Source organism: Chionomys nivalis, chromosome 4 (genome assembly GCF_950005125.1).
Source record: "Chionomys nivalis chromosome 4, mChiNiv1.1, whole genome shotgun sequence".
In the NCBI taxonomy this organism is placed as follows: Eukaryota; Metazoa; Chordata; class Mammalia; order Rodentia; family Cricetidae; genus Chionomys; species Chionomys nivalis.
In genome coordinates, this window is record NC_080089.1 from 65185080 (window position 1) to 65210754 (window position 25675).

At 41.3% G+C, this 25675-nt stretch overlaps 2 protein-coding genes and 1 pseudogene across 5 annotated transcripts in view; all 3 read left to right on the plus strand.

Moving 5' to 3' along the window:
• The first annotated feature begins 417 nt into the window (after positions 1-417).
• Positions 418-12515, plus strand: Pclaf (PCNA clamp associated factor). The gene is made up of 4 exons (XM_057767366.1): positions 418-540; positions 806-886; positions 3455-3617; positions 10886-12515. Exons 1-4 carry the CDS (start codon positions 495-497, stop codon positions 10929-10931), a joined length of 336 nt encoding a protein of 111 aa, XP_057623349.1. The 5' UTR covers positions 418-494; the 3' UTR covers positions 10932-12515.
• On the plus strand, positions 12228-19761 carry LOC130873528 (peroxiredoxin-5, mitochondrial-like; annotated as a pseudogene).
• Csnk1g1 (casein kinase 1 gamma 1) overlaps positions 19631-25675 on the plus strand; it is a 135994-nt gene continuing 129949 nt past the window's right edge. For all 4 annotated transcript variants that reach the window (XM_057766987.1, XM_057766988.1, XM_057766989.1 and 1 more), the window contains exon 1: positions 19631-19757. The gene's annotated coding sequence lies outside the window, so the exon portion shown is untranslated. The remainder of the gene's footprint in view (positions 19758-25675) is intronic.

Below are 25675 nucleotides of genomic sequence, written 5' to 3' on the forward strand. Positions count from 1 at the left end.
ATTCACCCTTAGGATATTAAACTTTAGCTTTGATTTGCATCGAAAAGTCCACTTAATTTTAATTTTCAGGGTTTAATCACCATGGATTTAACTCTGTGATAACTTTTGAAGAAATATTGCAATTCCTATCTTTACTAGGTTTTATTCTAGAAGCCGACTCACTTGGCTAGTTAGTTCACAACCTACCTCCGCACCCACACTTGGCGCACCCCTGGAGCGTCCTGGCTCCGCCCACCAAGAGTGGGTATGAATCACGACCCTGGGGCTGATGGACTGGCCAGCAAAGCCTGGTCTCGAGGCTGTCATTCGCTGGAAGCTGCCAATTGGTTCAGGGTGAAAGCGCGGAACCAATAAGAGTCACGATTCTCAAGAGCTTAGAGCGCGCGGGAAAGAGACCCTTTTAAACTGTGGCGGGAACGTCATTTTCGGGTTCTTGTTCAGTTAAGACATCCGCAGCTGGGGCATTGGTGCGAATTGTCTCTTGCTGTGTGAACATGGTGCGGACCAAAGCAAACTACGTCCCAGGAGCCTACAGAAAAGGTAAAGGGATGCAGCATGGGGGTTATGGGGTTCCCTAGGCCGCCTGTCCCTAGGATGGAGCCGCCGTGACTATCCACCCCACCCCCACCTCGAGCTAGGAAGCAGGCTCCAGGCCCTCACCTCGAGGAAGCTGCGGGGGCCTGGCAAGACCGTTTTGCTTCTGTGCATCACTCTGCTCTCCGCTAGGCTGGGGCTGGTAGAACAAAGGTCGGGGGTCCGAGCTCTACAGCCTCTTCTGAATGCTCCCCTTTACCTCTCTTTGCAGTGGTGGCTTCTCGAGCCCCCAGGAAGGTGCTTGGCTCCTCCACCTTTGTCACCAGTTCTTCATCGTGTTCGTCGAGAAAAGGTAGGAACTGTCCTGGAAGCTTAGGAAGTAAAATAAAACCCCCGAAAGGAGATCAGGCCTGATATAGCAGTCCCGAATTGTGAGGCCCTGACCTCTGTGAATTCATTTTTATTTAATCTTCCTCTGGAATTTGTTTCCCTTGTCATCCTCACTCCTAAATTTCTTCCTTGCCCTCTAAGGGGGCCTTGGTCTTTCAACAGGCTTGGTTAGGAGTATGAGGGGAGGTTTATTTTTAAACCTATTTTACTTTTGAATGGTGTTTTTCTTAATATTAACCGTTACTATTTTCTTGGAGGCCACTTAAGTGCCTCCTCATTAGATTTAGAGTGACGGTTGACAGTACTGCCACATTATTTGTAGGTGTGTGTGTGTGTGTGTGTGTGTACACGTGTGTACGTACTGCTTGTCTATCCAGCCGTCTATGAACTTTCTGGGAACTGAACCCTGGCCCTTGCCCATGTTGGACAAGTGCTCTACCACTGAGCTACATCTTCAACCACACTGTCCCAATACAATTATCCTTTTGCTTCTGTTTGTATTTCTCCCTTCCTCCCCCTCTGTGCCCCTTTTCTTCCCGCCTGTCCTTCTTCTTTTCCACCCTCCTCCCTTCCCTTCTCCCTCCTTCCCTCCCTCTTCCTTCTTCCAAAATCTCATGTAGCCCAATCTGGCCTCAATCTCTAGTACAGAGAATAACCTTGAACTCCAGATCCTTTGGCCCTCTTTCTGATCCTTCTGCCTCTACCTCCCCAATTCTGGGATGCCAGGTTTATTTTGTGCTGGGGATCTAACCCAGGGCTTTGTGCATGCTAGGCAACTCTACTGAGCCACATCCACAACCTGTTCCCCTCTTCTCTCTCTCCTGATTGCTGGTATGTACAGGTATGTACTACCACAACCTGCTTTTTTTTGTTTTGTTTTGAGATGGGATCCTTGGTTTGTTGCCCAGGCTGCTGTTAAAGCCCTCCCGCTTTAGACTTCTGAGTAAGTAGGATTGCAGGAGTTAGCCACCATACCCAACAATTCATGGTTTTTATGCCAACCCAACCCCTATTCCTCCCCACCACACACCATTATTTATTTGAGATAGGACCTTTATGTGTATTTAGCCAGATTGGCTGTAATTCTCTCCTGCCTCGGTCTCTGGAGTGCTAGGATTACGGGCATGTACTACACCATACTCAGCCCTCAATTTCCACCAAATCTAAAGATCTCATTAGGAAATATTTACTATTTCCACCTCTTCAGATAGTAGACAAAATTTTTTTTTTCTTTTTTTTTTTTTTTTTGGTTTTTTCGAGACAAGGTTTCTCTGTGGTTTTGGAGCCTGTCCTGGAACTAGCTCTTGTAGACCAGGCTGGTCTCGAACTCACAGAGATCCGCCTGCCTCTGCCTCCCGAGTGCTGGGATTAAAGGCGTGCGCCACCACCGCCCGGCTAGACAAAATTTTTGAAAGCAGATAAAATTATTCAGAATGTCTTATATTTTGTACAACTAGGGTAAATTCTTTCAAGGCCACCTCTCATTGTCTGGCCTACTGCTTAATCACTAGGGCTAATTAAATAGGTCCTTAATATGTGTTAGCCTAGCAAAGAGGTGCATGACTCTAATTCTAAGTGCTCTGGAAGTGGGGCAGGACTACCGTATATTCAGAGCCAGCCTGGGCTACCAAGTGAGTACCAGGTGTGCCAGGGATCCTAGCAACACAAAAATAATCAACTAAACAAGAAGTGGCTTGGTATAGTGGCACATGCTTATATATGAAATACTGACTCACCCCACCCGCCAATAAGATAAAAATGGTCATAATTTGTATTTTTAATGTCAAAAATATATGAAAATATAGTATTCTCATTCCAGATTATTTTTTTCTTTTTCTTTCTTTCTTTCTTTCTTTCTTTCTTTCTTTCTTTCTTTCTTTTTTTTTTTTTTTCGAGACAGGGTTTCTCTGTGGCTTTGGTTCCTGTCCTGGAACTAGCTCTGTAGACCAGGCTGGTCTCGAACTCACAGAGATCCGCCTGCCTCTGCCTCCCGAGTGCTGGGATTAAAGACGTGCGCCACCACCGCCCATCTCCAGATTACTTTTATTGTTATTATTTATATTGTTTGTGTGTGTGGGTTCATATATGCACGGATTTGTACACTATTACATACATATGGAACTTGAGGATAATTTGTGGAACTCAGTTCTCTCTAGCCCAAACTCTAGTATTCATTTTTAAAAAATATTTATTCATTATGTATACAATATTCTGTCTGCATGTATGCCTAAAGGTCAGAAGAGGGCACCAGACCTTATTACAGATGGTTGTGAGCTACCATGTGGTTGCTGGGAATTGAACTCAAGACCTTTGGAAGAGCAGGCAACACTCTTAACCACTGAGCCATCTCTCCAGCCCCATTCTAGTATTCTTTACTAGAATACTCTAGGGTTCTTTACCACTGAACATCACTCCAACCTTCATTTTCTAATTCAAGACGGATGTTATATTACTTAATACCTCTAGAAATCTGATACTAAAGAAAGACAATTACATCTAATTTTATTTTAAATCTGTTTCTGTTTTATAGCTGAAAATAAGTATGCAGGAGGGAATCCAGTTTGTGTGCGCCCAACTCCAAAGTGGCAAAAAGGCATTGGAGAATTCTTCAGGCTGTCTCCTAAAGATCCTGAAAAAGAGAACCAGGTTCCTGAGGAAGCAGGATGCAGTGGCTTAGGAACATCGAAAAGAAAGTAAGTATGCTCTGGAAGACAGAAAATATCCCCCTAAAAATAAAAACAAAAGGGATCATGAGTAATTTAAAAGTTTCTTTTCAAGCCAATAAGAAAAGGAAAACTATGCTTTAACTTCTAATAATTTTTATGTCGCCCCAAAATTTCAAATGCCTTTCAAAAATTAATTTTTACTTACTCTAAAGAGTAAGTAAATTTATTATTCCTCTACAGTTTTGATTTGTTTATGCTTTTTTTTTTTTTTTTTTTTTTTGTCTTTAAGACAGGGTTTCTTTGTTTAACAGCCCTGGCTGTCTTGAAACTCACTCTGTAGACCAGGCTAGCCTTGAACTCACAGAGATCCACCTGCCTCTGTCTCCCAAGTGGTGGGATTAAAGGTGTGCACCACCATTACCAGGCTTGTTTTGTTTTTTTGAGACAGTCTCTGTGTGTAGCCCAGGATAGACTTGAAGTTCTTGTAATCCTTCTGCCTCAGCCTGCTAAGTGCTGAGAGGCATGTGCTACCACACTTTATAGTCTGCCTGCCTTCCTCCTTCCCTCTCTTCCCTCATTTTTCTTGCTTTTTTTCTACCTGTTTTTCTTTTCTTTCCAAAAAGAAACTTCTATGTCAGTTCATCTAGTGAATTTCATTAAGCCCCTTATACCCCACAACATTACTACGGTGTATAGCCCAGTGTAAGTCTGGTACTCAGCGTGCACGCAGTGCTAGGCTTAGTCTCCAGTACCAGAACAAGTAGTAATACTATATGTTGAACTTTCACAAGAAATATACAATTAACATAGAGAAAGGAATCAGAAATAACTCTCTATAGAAATATATATATTTAGTTACAACCAATAATATATAGTATATATTTATATATTCTCTATAAATCCTTAAGAATTCTTCTAACTGGGACTGGAGTTTTTAAAATTATTTTTTGGTTTTTTTGAGACAGGGCCTCTTATGTGAGATTGATGCTAGTCTGAACTATCTAAGATCCTGCTCAAAAAAACTAAACAAAAAAAAAGCACTTGGGTGTAGAAAGAGAGGGTGTGGCACCATGACACTGCCATTGTGATGTCTTCATGAAAGTAATACCTGGTTTGAAATCTCCACACCAGCCAAAAGCCTAGAGAACTTCCAGCTCAACAAGCAGCAAACTGGACACTCGGCACCCTGACCATCGAGGGTGAGAGGATGGCAGTCAGACTCTGTTTGGGGCTATTGCTCCTTGTAGTCCTCCCCATGCAGGTTGAGTCATTTCTCCCTGTATCCAGCACAGCAGGCCCTACCTACTATGAAACTGATGGCCCTGATGACTCCACCGTGGAATCCTCCAGCAACTCCCTAAAAGCTATAACCAATCTCCTTGGGGTCTTGCTTACGTTTCTGTGTCTTATCCGTTAAGAGCCTCAGACCAGATCACATTCTAATATTGGACCAAGTGGCACCTGCAAATCCAGTGTTGCAAGGAAAACAACCAGGTCTTCACATCTACTCATCCCACTGGTTTTAGTAAAACAGAAAATCCTGAGAAGCTCAAACTGGACTGCCTTGAAGATCATCTCAAGGGTTAATTAGATGGTGAATACTAATCTTAAATCTCCTGGAGTTTCACATATAACAACAGAGAAAGACAATGCTGAACACTGGTTAATGATTTCATTGCATGTGGTTTATGAAATATGATCATTAAAAATCCACCTTGAAAATAATTTCACTTTGCTCTAGAGAAAAAGTATGCAGTGTGGAATGGAGATTCAGTATTCTTTATGGCTCACTAAACCACAGGGCTTGTAAAGTAATTAGGAAATAAGAAAATATTTCAGATTTTACATGTATTTTGGAAAGAAGTATAAGAAAACTACTGTAAATTCTCTTCTCTCCATTGCCATTCTCTCTGTGCTACAAATTGAACTCTGGAACTTGTAAGCATTAGGCAAGCTCTACCTCTGTACTATAGTCATTTAACTCTGTGTCTTCCTCTCTTTTTCTTTGTGTGTGTGTGTGTGGATGTTTTTGTTTTTGTTTTGAGGCAAGGTTTCTCTTTATAGCCTTGGCTGACCGGGAACTTGCTCTGTAGGCCAGGCTGGCCTGGAACTCAGATATCCTTCTGTCTGGAGTGCTGGGATTAAAAGTCTATGCCACCACTACCCAGCTCTCTTTCTTGCTTTTCTATTTTTCTTTTTTCTTTTTTTTTTTTTTTTTTTGAGATGGTTTCACTCTGCAGTCCAGGCCAACCTTGAACAAGTGGCAACCCTTCTACCTTAACCTGGCTGCTCTCTGGTTATGGGTTAGAAGTGTGAGCCACCATACTTGGTTGCATTTAGCTTTTTGTATAGTAACTGACATTAGGGCAAGGATGGGTTTGAATCTACTTCCTGAGTAATCTCCTCTACGTGGTAACCCACTCTTGCTTTGAAATCACTCTGTAGCTAGAGCCTTGTACTCTATCCTCCTGTCTTGGCCTCTATAATGATGAGATTGTAGCTATGCACTGGGCCTGGAGATGTACCTCAGTGACAGAAGGCTTGTCAGCACAAGGCCCTTGGTTCAACCTCTTACTGCTGCAAAAAAGATAATGTATTGATAGGCATTTTATACCATGTTCAGCTAGTAATTTAAAAAAAAAACATATTTTTATTTCTGCATATATGTATGTGCAGGTACTTATGAAGGCTGGAGGGCACAGATCCCCTGGAACTGGAACTACAGGTGTTTGTGAATCACCTGATATAGGTGCTAAGAAAGGAACTATGTCCTCTTTAAGGATGCAGTAAGTGCTCTTGGTTCCTACACCATCTCTCCACAACTCATCATTCTTACATATATACTCAAAAGCTACACAGGTCAGTCTGGGTTACCTGAGACCCTGTCTCTAAACAAATGAAAACCAGACAAAAAATGACTTTCCATCACATGGAGAGAAATTATATAGTTTCATAGGCAAGTTTAATCTATAGTATAATATAAATCAGCAATAGTCAGGCACATGCTTTCATTACATTGAGACAAATCATGAGTTCAAGCTATCCTAGAGTACGTAGTGAGACTGTCTCAAAAACCCAAAACTAGTGATAGTGATATAATTCTGTGGTAGAGTCCTTGTCTAGCACATATCCCTGGGTTTAGTTCAGAGCAGAGCAACTAAACAAGAAAACTCAAAACAACAAAAGCTAGATTCTACAGGTTGACACTATTTTTAAGCCACTTTTGTAGATCTGCTATTGTTTTAGAGAACTGTGATTATGCCTTTATTGAAACAGTAAATGAATATATCAGAAGGAATGTGAACTTAATTCACATTCTGCTATGGTTATTCCTTATAACCTTGTTTTTGCCCCAAAGCTGGGCAAGCTCCTTTTGCACATATAACTATTTGCATGAATGTTTTTCCCCTTTTAGTCATTTTCTTTTTTTTTTTTTAATATTTATTTATTTATTTACTTATTGTGTATGTAATATTCTGTCTGTGTGTATGCCTGCAGGCCAGCAGAGGGCACCAGACCCCCTTACAGATGGTTGTGAGCCATCATGTGGTTGCTGGGAATTGAACTCAGGACCTTTAGAAGCACAGGCAATGCTCTTAACCTCTGAGCCATCTCTCCAGCCCCCTTTTAGTCATTTTCTAAAGGTTACATTTAGTATGGTGTGTGGGTGTGGGTGTGTGTGGGTGTGTGCACATGCATGCAGGCATGTGCCATGGCACATGTATGGCATCCAGAGGACACTCTGCAGGAGTTGATTTGCTTCTGCCATTGAACTGTGGCAAGCACCTTTACCTGCTGAGCCATCTCCTTGGCCTTCTTTTCTAGGCTTTGACTTCAAATTAGTCACAATGGCTTTGCATTTTCTTTTTCTTTCATTTCTCTAAAATATTTTTTTTTCAAATTTATTTATTATGTATATAGTGTTCTGGGCACCAGATCTCATTATAATGGGTTTGAGCCATCATGTAGTTGCTCGGAATTGAACTCAGGACCTTCAGAACAGCAGTCAGTTCTCTGGGTAAAGGCACTTGGCACCTGACAACCCAATGGTGGAAGGAAAGAACCGACTCCTGAAACTTTTCTCTGGCCTTTGGAGAGGCACAAATGCATCACATACACACACACACACACACACTCACACATTTTAAGTGGGGGAGGGATTGATTTTTATTATTTTTGTTTTTTGTTTTTTGTTTTTTTTTTTTTTGGTTTTTTCGAGACAGGGTTTCTCTGTGGCTTTGAAGCCTGTCCTGGAACTAGCTCTTGTAGACCAGGCTGGTCTCGAACTCACAGAGATCCACCTGCCTCTGCCTCCCACGTGCTGGGATTAAAGGCGTGCGCCACCACCGCCTGGCCTGACTTAACCTTTTTGCACATCCCCTTCCTCTTCCTTGCTTTTGAATTTCATCGCATCTATCTAGTTCCTTTCTCCGCTCTTACACTGTGCCCTCATCTCATAGTCCCTTTTCTATTTTGATGTTCTTCCTACACATACATATGTATGTACAAATATATTTAAATTTAAATTCTGTGTATGAAAGAAAATATTCAGTATTTGTCTTTCAAAGTATTGGTTATTGGATGTAACATGATCTCTAGTTTAATCCATTTTCTTGGAAATAATTTTTTCAAAGATTTTATTAAAAATTTTAAATTTTTATTTATGCATATATGTACATGTGTATGGGTGCCCACAGAGACCAGAAGAGGTCATTAGGATACTCTGTCCTATGTGGTGCTGGATATAAACTCCTGTGCTCTGCAAGAGCAGTAAGTGCTCTTAACCACAGAGTCATCTCTCTGGCCTCTTAAATGTAATTTCATTCTTCTTTATAGCTAAATAAAATTCCATTGTGTATATGTGCCAAGTTTTCTTTATTCATTCATCTATGATGCAGCTGTAGTCTAGTTCTTACCTTGACTTGTGATCAGTACAGCAAGCATAGCCTTGAATTCAGAGATCCACCTGCCTTTGTCTTTCAGGTGCTAGGATTAGAAGCATGTGTTCCATCATTTGAGCCTGGCTTCGAATGTCTTTCTCAATCATCTGGTGCATGCTGATTTGACCTGACTAGACTAGCTGACCAATGAGTCTCAAATCCTCCTGTCTCTGCCTCCCCAGCACTGAGATTGCAGGCATATGGCATTGTGCCCAGCTCTTTAATGTAGATTCTAAAGGGATGGAACTCAGGTCTTTATGTTTGTTTTGCAAGCATTTTACCTATCAAGAAGTCTCTTTAGCCTCGTTTACATAAATCTTTTTTTGTTTTTGTTTTTTCGAGACAGGGTTTCTCTGTAGCTTTGGAGCCTGTCCTGGAACTAGCTCTTGTAGACCAGGCTGGTCTCCAACTCACAAAGATCCTCTTGCCTCTGCCTCCCGAGTGCTGGAATTAAAGGCATGTGCCTCCACCGCCCAGAATAAATCTTGAACATAACTATTATGCCTAATGAAATTCAGACCCCTGCAAAATGGATGTTTGGGTCATGATTTGTTAACTTATCTTGATTTCCAGTAAAACACAGTGAAGACCTTTCCATAATCTATTAGTACATGAAGCAGGGGTAATCTCATACCAACGCTGAATACTTTGTTGTTATAGTTTCCTTCTTTTAGTATCTGGTCTATGACCATTCGGGCTCACTGGATCTCATTTGGAAACAAAGGATTTTAGAGTAGATACTACTAAAGTTTCTCAACTCTAAAATAAAATTGTGGTAAAGTTTTTAATTGACTATAAAAAGAATGATAAGTACAGAATGGCTTTGGATTGATATTAATATACCTTTATTCAAATGTTGTGATTATCATAGCTTACCAAATGATTTGGGGGTTATTTTTAAAGAATATGTCCATGTAGTCCAAAGAATATGGCAATTTGCTTGCTATTTTTTTCTCTACTTAAATGGATTTTTTTTACTTTGTATATCATGAACTTTTATGAACAGGTTATATTCTATTTATCAGTGCACTTAACATTAAAATCAATGCTGTGGAAATGAGATATTTTTAATGAATGTTGACAGTTTTATACATGTATGTGATATTTTTTCAAGATTTATTTTTATGTGCATTGATGTTTTGCCTGCATGTGTGTCTATGTGAGGGTGTCAGATCTTTAAAACGAGCTATAGACAGCTGTGAGCTTTCATGTGGGTGCTGGGAATTGAACTCAGGTCCTCTGGAAGAGCAGCCATCTCTCCAGCCCTTAATCATATTTTTATTTTAAAGATTTAAATTATGTGTATGGGTATGTGCATGTTGAGTTCAGGTACATGGGTAGGCCAGAAGACAGCACTGGCTCACTTGGAACTGAAGTTACAGGCAGTTGTGAACTGTCCAATATGGGTTCACAGCACTAGACTTGGGTACTTTATACGAGCAGCAAGTCTCCTTAACTACTAAGCAATCTCTCCAGCCCCCATTTATTTATTTGTAGAATCTTTCTATATAGCCCAAGCTGTCCCAAAACTCACTATACAATCCAAGCGGGACTTGTAATTTGCAGCAGTCTTTGTACTTCAGCCTCCCAGTGTAGGAGTTACACATCGGAATATGTATTTTTATTTTTTATTACTTTGTAATATTTATTTATTTTGTGTGTGTGTGTGTGTGTGTGTGTAAGGCCCAAAGAAGAGCTGGAGTTACAGGAAGTTGTGAGCTGCCTGTTATATGTGCTGGGAACTAAACTGCTCTCCTATTCAAAAATGGATGAGCTGGATGGTGGTGGTGGCGCACACCTTTAATCCCAGCATTTAGAAGGCAGAGGCAGGCAGATCTCAGTTGAGGCCAGCCTGGTCTACAGTGCAAGTTCCAGGACAACCAGGACTGTTACACAGAGAAACCCTGTCTTGAAAAACAAAAACAACAACAAAAAGAATGGATGAGCCATCTCTCTGGTGTTTCTTATTTTGTTGAGACAGAGTCTTATCACATAGTTCTGGCTGACCTGATACTTGGTATGCAAACCAGAATAGCCTCAAACTATTTTTTTCTTTATTGGCAATCCCACTGCCTCAGCTTCCTGAGGTGCTAGGAGTACAGGTATACACTGCCTACCTGGCTCTTTTTAAGTAAAACTCATAACATGTCCTAAATGAAAAATGCTGATTCCATGAAGCAATAAGGAATAGTGTTAGAAGGTTTCGTTGTGCTAGTTCTTGGAACTGTTTACACTTGCTAATTATTAGAGTTTAATTTTCTCTCATTTCTAGTTACTTGAGCCAGACCTTTATTATTAATGTTCTGATTTTATAAACAGTTGATACTTGAGTGATTTAAATTCTCTTCTTCACAGAGCATGTCCTTTGCAACCTGATCACCCAGATGACGAAAATGAATAGAACTTACTCATCTGAATAATGTCTTCAGTTTACTTAGGTATTCTGGGATGTAAATTTGGGTAGATGTGTTTGTTTATTTGACTTGTTGACTACACATTCATGTAGCCATTCAAAACAACTGGCTGTAAAAAGGGAGGATTTTTATAATTTGTAAATTATAATTGCATACTCGAATTTATAATGTAATAAGATGCTTCTTTTACCTGTTAAGTTTCTTGCTAAAATCAACATTGTATGATGTTTAATTACTAATCTACCATCTTTGATATTTGCTTAGATCTATGTACTAATACCATATTATGGACACTTCATTATTGAAATAGTGCCAAATTGTTATGGCTTGTTTGCTTTAAAAACTCAACTTAGTATTTTTCACATTAAAAAATCAGTATTAACTGAATTTAATCTCTTGCCATTTCTTAAAATGGGGGGGCAAAGATAAAATGTCAGCTGGGTATGGTGGTGCACACCTTTGATCCCAGCACTCGGGAGGCAGAGGCAGGTGAATCTCTTTGAATTGGAGGTAATCCTGATCTACAAATGGAGCTACGGGACAGCCAGTGCAGTTGTACAGAGAAACCCTGTCTCAAAAAACAAAAATAATACCAATAGAATCAGGAACAAAGATTTCTTAGATACATTAAAAGAAGAATTTTTCTTGGATATACATTCAGTTCAGTATCATAAAATATTACCTTTTTTGCATATGTATTTTTTCTTTTTCTCCCCCAAGACAGAGTTTCTCTATGTAGTCCTGGCTGTCCTGGAACTTGCTCTATAGATCAGGCTGATCTTGAACTCAGCGATCCACCTGCCTCTGCCTCCTGAATGCTGTGATTAAAGACTTTGCCACCATGCCCGGTTTTTGCCAATATTTTTAAAGTCGGGAGTAAAAAATTTGACAAATCATGCTATAAATCAAGTTTTATGCCTCAAGTCCTTAGAATTTCCCCTTCATTTCTCTCTCCTCCCCCACACCCCTTTGGTTTTTTCAAGACAGAGTTTCTCTGTGTAGCCCTGGCTGTCCTAGAACTCAGTCTAGACCAGGCTGGCCTCTAACTCACAGAGATCCATCTGCCTCTGGAGTACAGGGATTAAAGGCGTGTGCCACTACTGCCCTCTCCTTCATTTCTCAAGATGATTTGATCATTGAAGAGATAGGTATACTAATTATTTTGAGGCAGCATCTCATTATGTAGCCTCTAAGTGGCCTGAACTCAATATGTAGAGCAAGCTAGCTTTGAACTCACAGATCTGTCTGTTTTGTAAATGCTGGGACCAAAAGTATGTGCCACTATGTTAACTGATGTACTTGATTTTCTCCTTGTGTTTTGTTTAATTACAGGCTATCAATTTTCAAAATTATCCATGTTCTTAGTAGCCATGTTTTTGTGTAATGTTTAAAATAAATGCACAGTTTTACAATACAGTATCCATTTGTGTTTCCTACCATCTATACTATTTTATTTCCAAATACAAATAAATGTATTGGTATTATTTTTAAGTCAATTTACAAATCATTTGAGATCAGCTGATTATAGACTTTTTTATGGTTTGTCTTTTACACTTTAGACACTAAGCAGAACCTCTTAATCCAATTACTTTGAAAATTATGTTTTTTATTTCCTTTTTTGTTTGTGGTTTTAGCATTTTAAATAAAGGTTTAAGTGTTTTGCCTAAATGGACATATGTGTATGTGGAGTGTGTGTGTGTGTGTGGTGCCAGAAGAGGGCCTCAGATCTGCTGTACCTGGAATTAGGATACAGTTGTCAGGTAGGGGCTGGGAACTGAACCTGGGTCTTCTACAAGAGCAGCACTTGGGAGGCAGAGGCAGGCGGATCTCTGTGAGTTCGAGACCAGCCTGGTCTACAAGAGCTAGTTCCAGGACAGGCTCCAAAACCACAGAGAAACCCTGTCTCGAAAAACCAAAAAAAAAAAAAAAAAAAAAAAAGAGCAACAAGTGGTCTTAACCACTGAACCATCTCTCTAGCCACGTTTTAGCTTTAAAGAGGGTCTCACCAAATCCCAGGTTGAACTGAAATTCAACCAGGCCGGTCTTAACCCTGAGACAATCACCCTCCTCATCTTTCCAAGTGCTGGGATTACAGGTATCTGCCAACACAAATGGGTAAGTTTTGTTATTGTTTGTATTTTATTTTTTGAGACAGGGTTTCTCTGTGTAGCCCTGGCTGGCCTAGAACTCCTTTTTAGATCAGGCTAGTCTTGAACTTAAAAGATTCACCTGCCTCTGTCTCCTGAGTGCCGGGATTAAAAAAGCATACACCATCGCTGCCTGATTTTGGTTTGATTTTAAGAAGTAGGTTAAAGTTTATTAATATTTTATGTATGAGAGCTCTGCATGTATAACTGCAGGCCAGAAGAGGGCATCAGATCCTATTATAGATGGTTGCGAATAACCATGTGGTTGCTGGGAATTGAACTCAGGACCCCTGGAAGAGCAGTCAGTACTATGAACCGCTGAGCCATCTCATCTCTCCAGCCTCTAAACCAAATCTTTTAAAGTCAGGTTTTAGTAGCTCTGAAATCTGATTTGCTCTTTCTCACTAGTAGAGCAACTTTATGCTGGTGAGCCTAATGAGCCAAATTTTGATGTGTATAATTGTTTCCAAAATGTAGGATATATTGAATTTATTTAGTTACAGTCTGCAGACATATATATGGGTATGGATGTGTTGAATGTGTGTAAAGGTCAGAGGACAACTTGTGAAAGTCAGCATTTTCCAGTAGGATCAAAGATTCAGGTCTTCAGGCAGGAAGCACCTTTATTTATTCAGCCATCTTCCCAGCCCCTTTCTGCGCTATCCCCCACCAGTCCATTTTGAAACAGGTCTTCCTATAAACAGCTTATAAATCCTACTATAGTTATAATCTTCCAGATAAACTCTTCTAGAAAAACTGAAAGTTTAGAAGGGTCTTGTCCAATCAACATTATCATAATTGGTCCTTTTAAAAAAATAAAATCTTTGGAGACCTAGCGACGGGCGGAGGGCTGCCACAACGGGGCGGGCGTGTTGCAGTCAGGGATACACGATCTGGGCAGCAGAGCCGGTTCGGTGCTCCCTGCAGTGCTCCGTGCAGCGGCTAACTGGGCAAAGCAAGCGGGAAGCAATGGGATGGAAACGTAGCAGGGCCCGCAGCTTCAGCAGCGTCGCGGTGGCTATGGCCCTGATCAAGGTGGGAGATGCCATCCCCTCCGTGGAGGTATTTGAAGGGGAGCCTGGGAAGAAGGTGAACCTCGCAGAGCTGTTCAAGGGCAAAAAGGTGTACTGTTCAGAGTTCCTGGGGCGTTCACCCCTGGCTGTTCAAAGACCCATCTGCCTGGGTTTGTGGAGCAACCTGAGGCTCTGAAGGCCAAGGGAGTGCAGGTGTTGGCATGTCTGGCTGTTAAGGACGTCTTTGTGACAGAAGAGTGGGGTCGAGCCCACCAGGCGAAAGGCAAGGTTTGGCTCCTGGCTGACCCAACTGGGGCCTTTGGGAAGGAGACAGATTTATTACTGGGTGATTCTTTGGTGTCTCTCTTTGGGAACCGCCGGCTGAAGAGGTTCTCCATGGTGGTAGACAATGGCGTAGTGAAGGCGCTGAATGTGGAGCCGGATGGCACAGGCCTCACCTGCAGTCTGGCCTCCAGCGTCCTCTCACGGCTCTGCGACCCGGCCAGATGGAGGTCCTCTGTTGCTCCATCTTTCCTGCCCCTTAAATGGAACCTTGACCATATTTCTGCAATAAACAGTCTGATTTTCGTCTTTGCCTTTGGCAAGGAAAAAAAACATCTTTGAGAATAGTATACAGAAATAGAGGAGACTGTCATCAAATCAGATGGAAAGATTGTTAGAAGTCACAGTAACTCCTCAATAAATGGACTGTTCTATCACTCAACAACTGTAATATGAAAGAATGTTGAGTTTGAGTTGTTTTAACTCCCATCTATTTACGGTCCATTTTTTAAAAAAAAAAAAATCTTTTAAGAATAATTTATTTATTATGTTCTGCCTGCATACCAGAAGAGGGCACCAGATTGCATTACAAGATAGTGGTGAGCCACCATGTAGTTGCTGGGAATTGAACTCAGGACCTCTGGAAGAGCAGCTGTAAGTGTTCTTAACCTCTGAGCCATCTCTACAGAACTGCTCGGCCCATTCTTGAAAGAATGTGCTATTCCACATATCAATTTTCAGTTATTTAAAAATGTTGTATCTTTAGTCTTCATTAGGCTTAATGTTTTACTGTTTGTCACATATCCTGAGTTTCTCTGAATAACTTGTGCATCAATTGATTACTGCTTAGGCACAAAAAAGGTAAATCTGACTAAATTTCTTCTTTCTTGCCCTGAGTAGTCATCATAAACTATTCATTTCTAGTTTGGTGTTATTTTTAATTGTTAATTTTTTCTTATGTACATTGCTGTTTTGTCAGTCTGTCTGTCTGTATGAGGCTGTCAGACCCCCGGGAACTGAAACTACTGGCAGTTGTGAGTCACCACGTGGGTGCTGGGAACTGAACCCTGGTCTTCCGAAGAGCAGTCGGTGCTCTCAACTACTGAGCCATCTCTCCGCTCCCAAGTTTTTGTTTTTTTTTGTTTTTTTTTTTTATGTTTAGAGAAACCAAATGAACTCTAACAGTACATATTTTGTTTTATTGTTTATAACTCAGAGTGGTCTTGAACTTGGTCCCCAATCTGTCTTCTGTGTGCTGGTGAGAATACAGGTGTGTGCTACCTAACTAGCACTCTAACATGTTCAGCACTAGTTACTCTAGAGTACTGAGTTTCCCAAAAAACCATCAAATTTGCTTTATTAAAAAAGGCATTTATTTTATGTGTATGAATATTTTGCCTGTGTGCACATATATGTGCACCACATGCATACCTGGCATCATGGATCCCCTGGAACTGAAGTTTCAGGCAGTTGTGAGCTGCCACATGGGTGCTGAGAATTGAACCAAGGTCCTCTAGAGGAACAGCCAGTGCTTCTAGCCACCGAGCCATCTCTCCACTCCCTTTGCTCTTTTTGTTGTTTAGTCCAGACTGGGTTATAATTCATGTCAATCTTCCTAACTCAGTTCTGAAGTGCTAGAATTACAGGCACCATGCTCAACTTAATTCATTAAGTCATTACAAAGAAAATAAAATTAAAAAGTGAATTTAAAGACAGGAGGCTGGAAGTCCCATATTAATCATATGATACAGGTACTGAACTGGCTTTTTGAAGACAACTAAGATCTAGCCTATAAACATAATATTCTACAGTTCATATTAAGAGTATATCCTAGCCCAGCCAAATAACTCAAAGGGAAGGGCAATTGCTGTTAATAACCAAGCCTGGCAACCTGAGCTCAGTCTCTGGGATCAATCTGGTTGAAGGAGCGAAGGACCTTGAGCATATTCTAATTTCCACATTCATACGCCTACACCAAAATAAATATAATAATAAAAGAATATGGATTCCTGTAACATTATTTACAAAATTACAAAAGTGTAGTTAAACTCACACATGTAGCTTTAGATTAGGACTTTGCTACTTATCTTTCAAGGTCTCCAAGCAATGAGTATTTGAAAATGAAAGAATTACAAAAGCTCATTTGATCATTTAGGACACAACCCAGTTTTTCCAGACACATAGAAAAGTGAATTTAAGCCGGGCGATGGTGGCGCACGCCTTTAATCCCAGCACTCGGGAGGCAGAGGCAGGCTGATCTCTGTGAGTTCGAGACCAGCCTGGTCTACAGAGCTAGTTTCAGGACAGGCTCCAAAGCCACAGAGAAACCCTGTCTCGAAAAACCAAAAAAAAGAAAAAAAAAAGAAAAGTGAATTAAAAAAAAAAAAAACCCAGCTGGGTGGTGGTGGTGCACACCTTTAGTCCCACCCAGCACTCGGGAGGCAGAGGCAGGTAGATCTCTGTGAGTTCAAGACCAGCCTGGTCTATAGACCGAGTTCCAGGACAGGCTCTAAGGCTACACAGAGAAACCCTGTCTCGAGAAAACAAACAAAACAAAACCAAAAAAGCCCCAAAGCAGTAAGGGAAGGAGCTAAACGCTGCTTATAAAGCACTCCAGTAGGGGTTGTGTTCTGCAAAGGTGTGTGTATTGCCAGGAGCTTAAGCTTATAGTTGAATATAATTTAATTTTTTTTTTTCGAGACATGGTTTCTCTGTGGCTTTGGAGCCTGTCCTGGAACTAGCTCTGTAGACCAGGCTGGTCTCGAACTCACAGAGATCCGCCTGCCTCTGCCTCCCGAGTGCTGGGATTAAAGGCGTGCGCCACCATCGCCCGGCTATAGGCCTGGAGGGATGGCTCAGCCGTTAAAGGCTAGGCTCACAACCAAAAATAATTTAATTTTTTTAATGAGGCGGTAATTTCTATAGGCCCCGTTTTTGTTTTAAACCATAACCATGTTATCATTCTTTTTTTTTTTTTTTTTTTTGGTTTTTCGAGACAGGGTTTCTCTGTGGCTTTGGAGCCTGTCCTGGAACTAGCTCTGTAGACCAGGCTGGTCTCGAACTCACAGAGATCCGCCTGCCTCTGCCTCCCAAGTGCTGGGATTAAAGGCGTGCGCCACCATCGCCCGGCCCATGTTATCATTCTTTATTTATTTATTTATTTATTTATTTATTTATTTATTTATTTATTTATTATGATACAATATTTTGTCTGTGTGTATGTCTGCAGGCCAGAAGAGGGGACCAGACCTCATTACAGATAGATGGTTGTGAGCCACCATGTGGTTGCCGGGAATTGAACTCAGGACCTTTGGAAGAGCAGGCAATGCTCTTAACCACTGAGCCATCTCTCCAGCCCCCCATGTTATCATTCTTTAGGTACATTATAAGCTGTTGCTCATTGGGCTCAGATTTGTATTTATTTTAGAAGTTGAGTGATCATGTTTACACCCATTGGCAGTTGAAATAGTAAACTCTGGTAGTGCTTTATCACTCATCACTCGGAGCCAGGTGTGTGTGTGTGTGTGTGTGGTATCAGGCACACATGATAATGGCAGAGGTGGGAATATTTTAGGCTTATTAAACAACCTGCTACTGGTACATCAGAAGCTAAAGTGGTTCTCTAAAGGCGTTACTGAATTGATTACCTAGGATGAATCAATTTAATGTCATCCTATGGGTCTAGGAAATGAAAAGAGTCACCAAACCTAGTTTTCTATCCTAGCTGAGGTGAACAACAATCTACCAGTAATTTTGTGACTGATAAAATTGGGGCCTGCAGCTGCAAATGTCTTCATTGACACGGCGGGAAAAAATTCCAAAGCTAAAGGTAGGAAAGCCAGTCCATCCTGGTGATGCATGGTTCAAATTTCAGCATTCAGGACGTAGAGGCAGGTGGATGGACCTCTTGAGTTCAAGGCCAACATGGTCTACACAGTTCAGCTCAGTCCGGGCTTCATAGTGAGGTCCTGACTCAAAATATAAAGTCTCAAAAAAAAAAAAAAATAAAGTCTCATGATGATTCCCCCCACCCAGGTTTCTCTTAAAATGTAATGACTGTAATTATACGGGTCATTTTATAGAGAGGGTTATTTTGTTGGCTTCTGCTCAACCATCGTTTACCGGATTTTTAAATGTCAGATTGAACCTAGTGCCCGAGGCATGCTAAGGAAAATGTTTTAAAACTGGAACTCCCCATATAGAATGGGCTTTGTACTCCCTATGCTCTCTCCCTCTGGAGTCCAAGCATTACAGGCCCGCTTACCATGCCCGCTTTAAATGAGGTTTCGCTCCCCACCCATGCCCCCCGGCTTTCTTCAGTGCCAGGGATTAGAACTAAGGACCTTGCCCATGCCAGGCAAGTGCTGTACCATAGAACTACATCCCCGGCCTTAATGAGGCTTTTTTATGGACAACGTTCTTGTTCATGGAATAGGTATGATGGTTTATTCTGAAGGATTAGTTGTCTTCTTACTTAAGCTTAGTTACCGGCAATCTTTACTCTTGCTTTGTTGTTTTAGGGAATAATTTTTCCCTGGTCAATTTACATGGAACGCCCACCTCCTTTAGATATAGCTACGCTATTTCCAGGTTACATATAAATACGCTAAACCTTTTTTTAATAAAAGAAAACAAGCTAAGACGAAACTTTTCTTACCCTCTATTCGACTTCTGGGGCCGTTTCAGAACGAAATGCCTGCAAACGTCTGGTTGAAACGACAGGAAATCCACCAGAGGGAGAAGCCTGCTAGCCAAGGAGAAACTCCCGCTAGGGCCCTGAGAGAGGAGCTTTGGGAGGAGCCGCCGGGTTGGCCTAGGATTCGAGAAGAGGCGAGGAGGTGTGTGTAGTTTGGCGCTGGTGTTGGAGAATAGCTGAGGGGACCAGACTACCTGCGGCAGCGAGGCGTTTACTTGGTCTAATACTGCAAATTAAAGGTCTAAGGATATTGCCAAAGGAGAACACGAAGTTCCCGACCCACCGCCCAACAGTCTCAGAAGAAATGGGGGGGGTGGGTATCTTTAAAGGCACTTCCGCTTAGCAACCCCACGCTGTTGCTAAGGAGGGGCTGCAGCATGGACGACCCGGAAGTGGTGATCTGAATTTCTCATTGACTGCTGAGGGCTTGTCCTATCAGGAGAGCCAGGATGCGCTGCGGCTCCTGGAGGTGGGTGGGGCCAGCATTAGTACTTCCGGTTTGGCTCCGGCCGCCCCTCAACTCCTCTCCTCCCCCCCTCCCCTCCGCCTCCTGGTCTCCCTCCCGCTCCTGGGAAAGCGAAGCCGTCGCTTTAAGGGTGGCTGTGAGAATCACTCGGCGTCTCGGGGAGGGGACCGCGCCCGCCCCCTTGGAACCTCGGAGTGCGGCCGATACAGGTAGTTGCTCTGGCTTCGACTGGGTCTGGGAGACCAATCTGAGGAGATATGTGTGTGTGCGTGTGTGTGTGCGTGTGTGAGAAAGAGAGAGAGGGGCTTTGGGAGGGGGGACCCTTCTCCGGGGCGGGGCGGGGGACGCCGGGATCCGGGGTGGGGCACGGGCCTGTCTGTGGCGAGTTGCGGGGGCGGGATGGAGGGACCAGGGACCTTGCGAGCGAAGAGTTGTGGGTGGCCGGTTAGACTCGGTCGCAGGAGGCTGCCTTTCTGAGGCAGAGACTTCGGTCAATGCAAACCGGGAGTTTCCCACCTGGAGTGCCCGCTCCCGCTCCGAAAGGGGAGGGAGGGGGAGCATCATTCAAGGCCGAAATCAGGGTGGTACGGACTTTGCTGGATGGCTGTGGTCATCCCATACTTCACACTGTCCGCGTCCCGGACCCTTTCTGCTGGGGCAGAGCCGGGCTTCGAGGACTTGTAGGGATTTCGTGTCTGCTGGGCATCGCGGAGCCGCCCTTGGCAGAGCTAGGGCAGAAGAGTGGGTAATGAGACCTCCCTCCACCCAACTTCCGTGCGCTTCCCCCGCTTCTTCCTTTATCGCTCCCTCGCCCCGGCGCCCTATAGGAGCGGTTGTCCCCCAAGTGGGCACGCATCACATCATAAAAGAAAAGAGTGTGGAACTGGGTTTGTTGCCCCTGGATGGTATTTCGGATATTTGCAAATGGCCAGAATGGCATATTCTAGCAGTCTCCCGGAGCGATATGTGTGTATCTGGTATGAATTTTCTTAGAAAAGTGGAATACTGGAAAGCATCTATTCAAACGTAGCCTTATAAATGTACATGCTTAAAACACACACACACACAAATCTATGTAAATGGAGGTCTAGATGAGACATGTTGAGGCAAGTATTTTCAGCCTTTTTTCATCTGCCAAACCTGTGGTTTAAACGAATCAGAAATACTCTCTTCATTCTGTTTAGCTGACCGAATTGTAGGTAGTTTAGTGATATATGTCTTAGAACAACAAGTGAACATTTGGAGAGAGTCTGTCTCCGCTGTTGAGCTGTCTCTTAATCTTTTAAGGAGATAATTGTACTCAAGTGGAAATGTTGGCTTTGAGAAAGATAATTCTGGGAATGAATCAGCCTGTGCCTCTTGCGAGTTGTTGACCTTGGTCAAGTCATAGACTATAGCAGTTTCAGTCTCTTCACAAATAGGAGTTAAATTTTAATCAGTGTTATAAGAGAGGTGATTGTTTATATAACTCCATTTAAAACAAGCACCTTTGAATTTCAAGATTGTCATTACGTAGTTAGAGTAGCCCAACTTAGTGGAAGAGGATTTTGAAAAGGGAACTGGATGGTAATGTTCAAAGAGAACATTTTGAAGGGTTTCTTTTTCTTTCTTTCTTTCTTTTTTTTTTTTTTTCGAGACAGGCTTTGGAGCCTGTCCTGGAACTAGCTCTTGTAGACCACGCACAGAGATTCGACTGCCTCTTCCTCCTGAGTGCTGGAGTTAAAGGAGAGAGCCACCACTGCCTAGCTTCAATAGTTTCTTTTCTTTTCGTTTCTTTTTTTTTCTTTGGTTTTTCGGGGCAGGGTTTCTCTGTAGCTTTGGTGCCTGTCCCGGAACTAGCTCTTGTAGACCAGGCTGGCTTCGAACTCACAGAGATCCGCCTGCCTCGGCCTCCCGAGTGCTGGAATTAAAGGCGTGCGCCACCACCTAGTTTCTTAAAGCGTGTAGTACATACTGTATGTTTTTTATCTTGAAATGACCAAAGTACATTTGATAGATATTTTTCATATAAACCACAGTTATATATGGATGGAAGTAAAAAAATATATATATTTAAAAATTATATATTTAAATCTTAACATCATGTCTTCTTAAAGGCTGTTAGACTTGGAACATAAAATAGAAAGTAGTTGTAATTTTAAGATTAAGGTCAACATCACTTGCATGAGTCATCTTAGTTAGATTTAGTTTATAGTATTAGGAAAATTTAATTTAATTCTGTTTTGTTTTTTGAGACAGTCTCAGTATATAACTCAGGCTGACCTTGATCTTGAGACACTCATTTCCTTTAAGAGCTGGGATTACAACTATGCCTCACCTAGAGAATTCTTACATATAAACTGTAAAATAAATGAAAATACAATAAATTTTTCCCTTTAAATCATTAGTCATCAGAATGTAGAAATAACTTAGAAAATGAAATCTTGATATATACTTATTTGCCTTGTGGATTTAAAATAACAGTTCTATGTAACTTATTATGTTGGACTTTTCATTTTCCTTTAGAAAGGGTCTCACTATAGCTTTGGTTGGTTTGGAACGTATTTTGTAGACCAGGCTTACCTGGAACTCACAGAGATCCATCTGCCTCTGCTCCCTGAATGCTGGGACTAAAAGCAGGCACCACCACACCCAGCTTATGTCAGATTTTCAACTAACAGGTTTTCTTTGTGGTTAGTAATTTGAAACATTTCGAATGTACTTTGTACTCAAAAGAGGCTGAATATAAATAACTCCCTTTACTATTTTTGCATAAAAAGTAGGTACGACGCCTTTAATCCCAGCACTCGGGAGGCAGAGACAGGCAGATCTCTGTGAGTTCGAGACCAGCCTGGTCTACAAGAGCTAGTTCCAGGACAGACTCCAAAACCACAGAGAAACCCTGTCTTGAAAAACAAAACAAAACAAAAAAAAAAAAAAAAAAAAAAAAAAAAAAGTAGGTACGAGGTTTTCAATCTGGTTTGACCTTTCAGAGAAGTTTGCACATTTTTTGTAAAATTGAGAGAAATTTTCAATATCTCTGTTTTAAGCCGAGTTGGAATTATATTTTGCTATAGTTGAGGATTTTTGGTAAAATGATTCAAAATTTTAAATGGCCCTTTTTAGAGAGCAGTCTTAAATATAAATCTAAGGTTTTGCTATTTTTTTTTAATTTTTTTTTTAAATTTATTTATTATGTACACAGTGTTCTGCCTCCATGTATGCCCACATGCCAGAAGAGGGCACCAGATCTCATTACAGATGGTTCTGAGCCACCATGTGGTTGCTGGGAATTGAACTCAGGATCTCTGGAAGAGCAGTCAGTGCTCTTAACCTCTGAGCCATCTCTCCAGCCCCCATGTTTTTTGAATTCTTATTTTTCATGACTTTTTGAATCTTAAAGTTGAGATCACATTGTCTTTGCTTTTATCAGTGCCCATTTTTTAACCTGCCTTTTAAATAAAATGTTAATAATCACTTATTTTCATATAAGGAATAGGATAATAGCTGTTGATATGAAAATTCTGCCTAAATTATATTCCATACATGCAAAAAATGTTGGAGATACTTTCTTTGGTGATCTTTTCCACATGAAATATGTGACCAATCCAAAGACCTTTGCAGTTGTCAGTTGTGTAATTTGCTTGTGAGGGAATTTTAAAACTACTGACTCTCCTTTGAGCATGTCTTTGATAGTCTTAGAAATTTAGACATGATAGAGGAGGTATATGTAGGGAAACATACACATGCATATATACATTCATACATGCACACCATATAGTAGAATCATAGAATAAGCAAAGTAGTTAATTGTATTGTGCTGCTGTTAAATTATGAATAAAAGAGTTATTGTGGGAATGTTAAAAGTTATTTTAAGGGGCTGGAGAGATAGCTCGGCAGTGAAGAGCATGGACTGCTCTTTAATTCCCAGCACCCGCATGGCGCTCACAACTGTCTGTAATTCCAGGTCCAGGTGATCTGACACCTTCACACTGATGCACTATAAAAAAATTTTTTTTTTTAAAAAAGTCCAGAAAATACTTTGTTTTTTACTTCAGCCACATGACTGTTCTCTCCTGAGCTTGTTTCTAACAGTATTTTTTTTTTTTTTGGTTTTTCGAGACAGGGTTTCTCTGTGGTTTTGGAGCCTGTCCTGGAACTAGCTCTTGTAGACCAGGCTGGTCTCGAACTCACAGAGATCCGCCTGCCTCTGTCTCCCAAGTGCTGGGATTAAAGGCATGCGCCACCACCGCCTGGCTTCTAACAGTATATTTTAATGAAATAATTAGCTTCTTATCAAGTTAAGTGATCTTTATATTAAGAAAAAAGACAATGTAGCTAGAATTTTTATGATTATTTTTATTTTATTTGCCTTGGTATTTTGTCTGCATGTGTATGTGAGGGGACCAGATCTTGGTCTTACAGACCAGACCGTTGTTAGCTGACATGAGTGCTGGGAATTGATTCCGGTCCTCCGGAAGAACTGAGCCATCTCTCCAGCCCCCATAGTTAGATTTCAGTATGACCAATTTTTGATAAAAAAACTTCTTCAGTGTTTTTACATACATAGTAGACTTTCCTGGAAGAACCTTGAATTTGTAAAATGATAGTTTTTCTCTTAATAGCTAACTCTACCCATTCATGCCTAATATAGAATCTCCGAGAAGCTGGGGAAAAAAAAAGAGTGAATTTAGTTGAGAATTACCATTTTAAGTTTTATAGATTACTTATTTAGAAAGCTAAATTGGATTTTGACATTATTGGGATTGTGTTCAAGATGGACTAAGGGAAAAATTAGATACCATCTGTTTCACATTCCTTCTTTCCTCACCCCTTCCATATTTTATGGCTTTGAATTCATCAGATTATTTTTCAAAAATATAAACCTCCAGTAGATTTGAATTATATAATATCAACTCCTCTAAGCGAATGTGTAACTAAATGACTTGGATTGTTATGTTGCTGTATAGGACAATAGGAGGCATTGCTTTAAGATAATTGTTGAATTATTTAATATTTTCTGTGTGTGAGTTAGCTTCTTGTATCTTTTTTATTATCTTGCTAAATGTTTGCTTGTTTATTAGTCCAAGCTGGCTTCAAACTTGCCATGTAGCCCATCTGGCCCTAAGTTTTTGATCCTGCTGCCGATATCTCACAAGTGTTAAGATTACAGGCTGTGCCACCAGGCCCAGCATTGATAAACCATTTTTCTTGTTCCTGCTTACTATAGTCTAATTTTGGTGAAAGCTGTGTTAAAGAAAGGAGAGTATTAGAATAAATGATACTGTTAGACTAAATCTTTATTCACTTGATAGATCACAGCCAGCAAAAGTCTGCTGAGAATTTTTATTTAGTGACAAAGCCACTTTATAGCACCTTGTAGCAATAGTTTTTCCTTACCTATATACTATAGCTTAGTTTTCATCCAAAATGTATGCCCAGTTCAATTTGGATTATTTTGGCAGGCAGGTTCTAGTCACATTTGAATCTAAATAAACCCCAGGGAGGGGCTATTGGACTTCCACAACTGGAAAAAAAGCATGCTGAGGTTATAGTAGTTGGTACTTAGCATGACCTGAGAGAGCCAGGCATCTTGGATAGGCTGTAAAGGAGAACTAATGTGGTATCCCAGAAATGGCCTGAAGAGAGCCATCTGGACGGAAGAGAGTTGCGCGTTTGTCTCCAGCAGGAATGTTCTGGTGAGGTAGGAAGACAGATGGACTATCTACACCACTGTAGTCTGTCCCTCACTTAGAAGCTTCAAGTGGGCAGTGTAGTTATGTGTGGGCTGGGATGCCAGCGATAGCAATTGTTCTTTCTTTGCCTGTCACAATGGAGGTGTGGACATTCTGGGAAAGGATTTTCTCTTGGCTTTTACAGCATGGCCAGAGAAGGTGGGTGGACAAAATAGCTATTGCCTTTTTCACCAGAGAGGATTTGGTACAGTACCTCTTTTAGTGCTTGTGGAAGTCAGAGTACTACAGTTTGATACCTTAATCAAAATGCTGCATAAATTTTCTAGGAGACGGGGCTGGAGAGATGGCTCAGAGGTTAAGAGCATTGCCTGCTCTTTCAAAGGTCCTGAGTTCAATTCCCAGCAACCACATGGTGGCTCACAACCATCTGTAATGGGGTCTGGTGCCCTCTT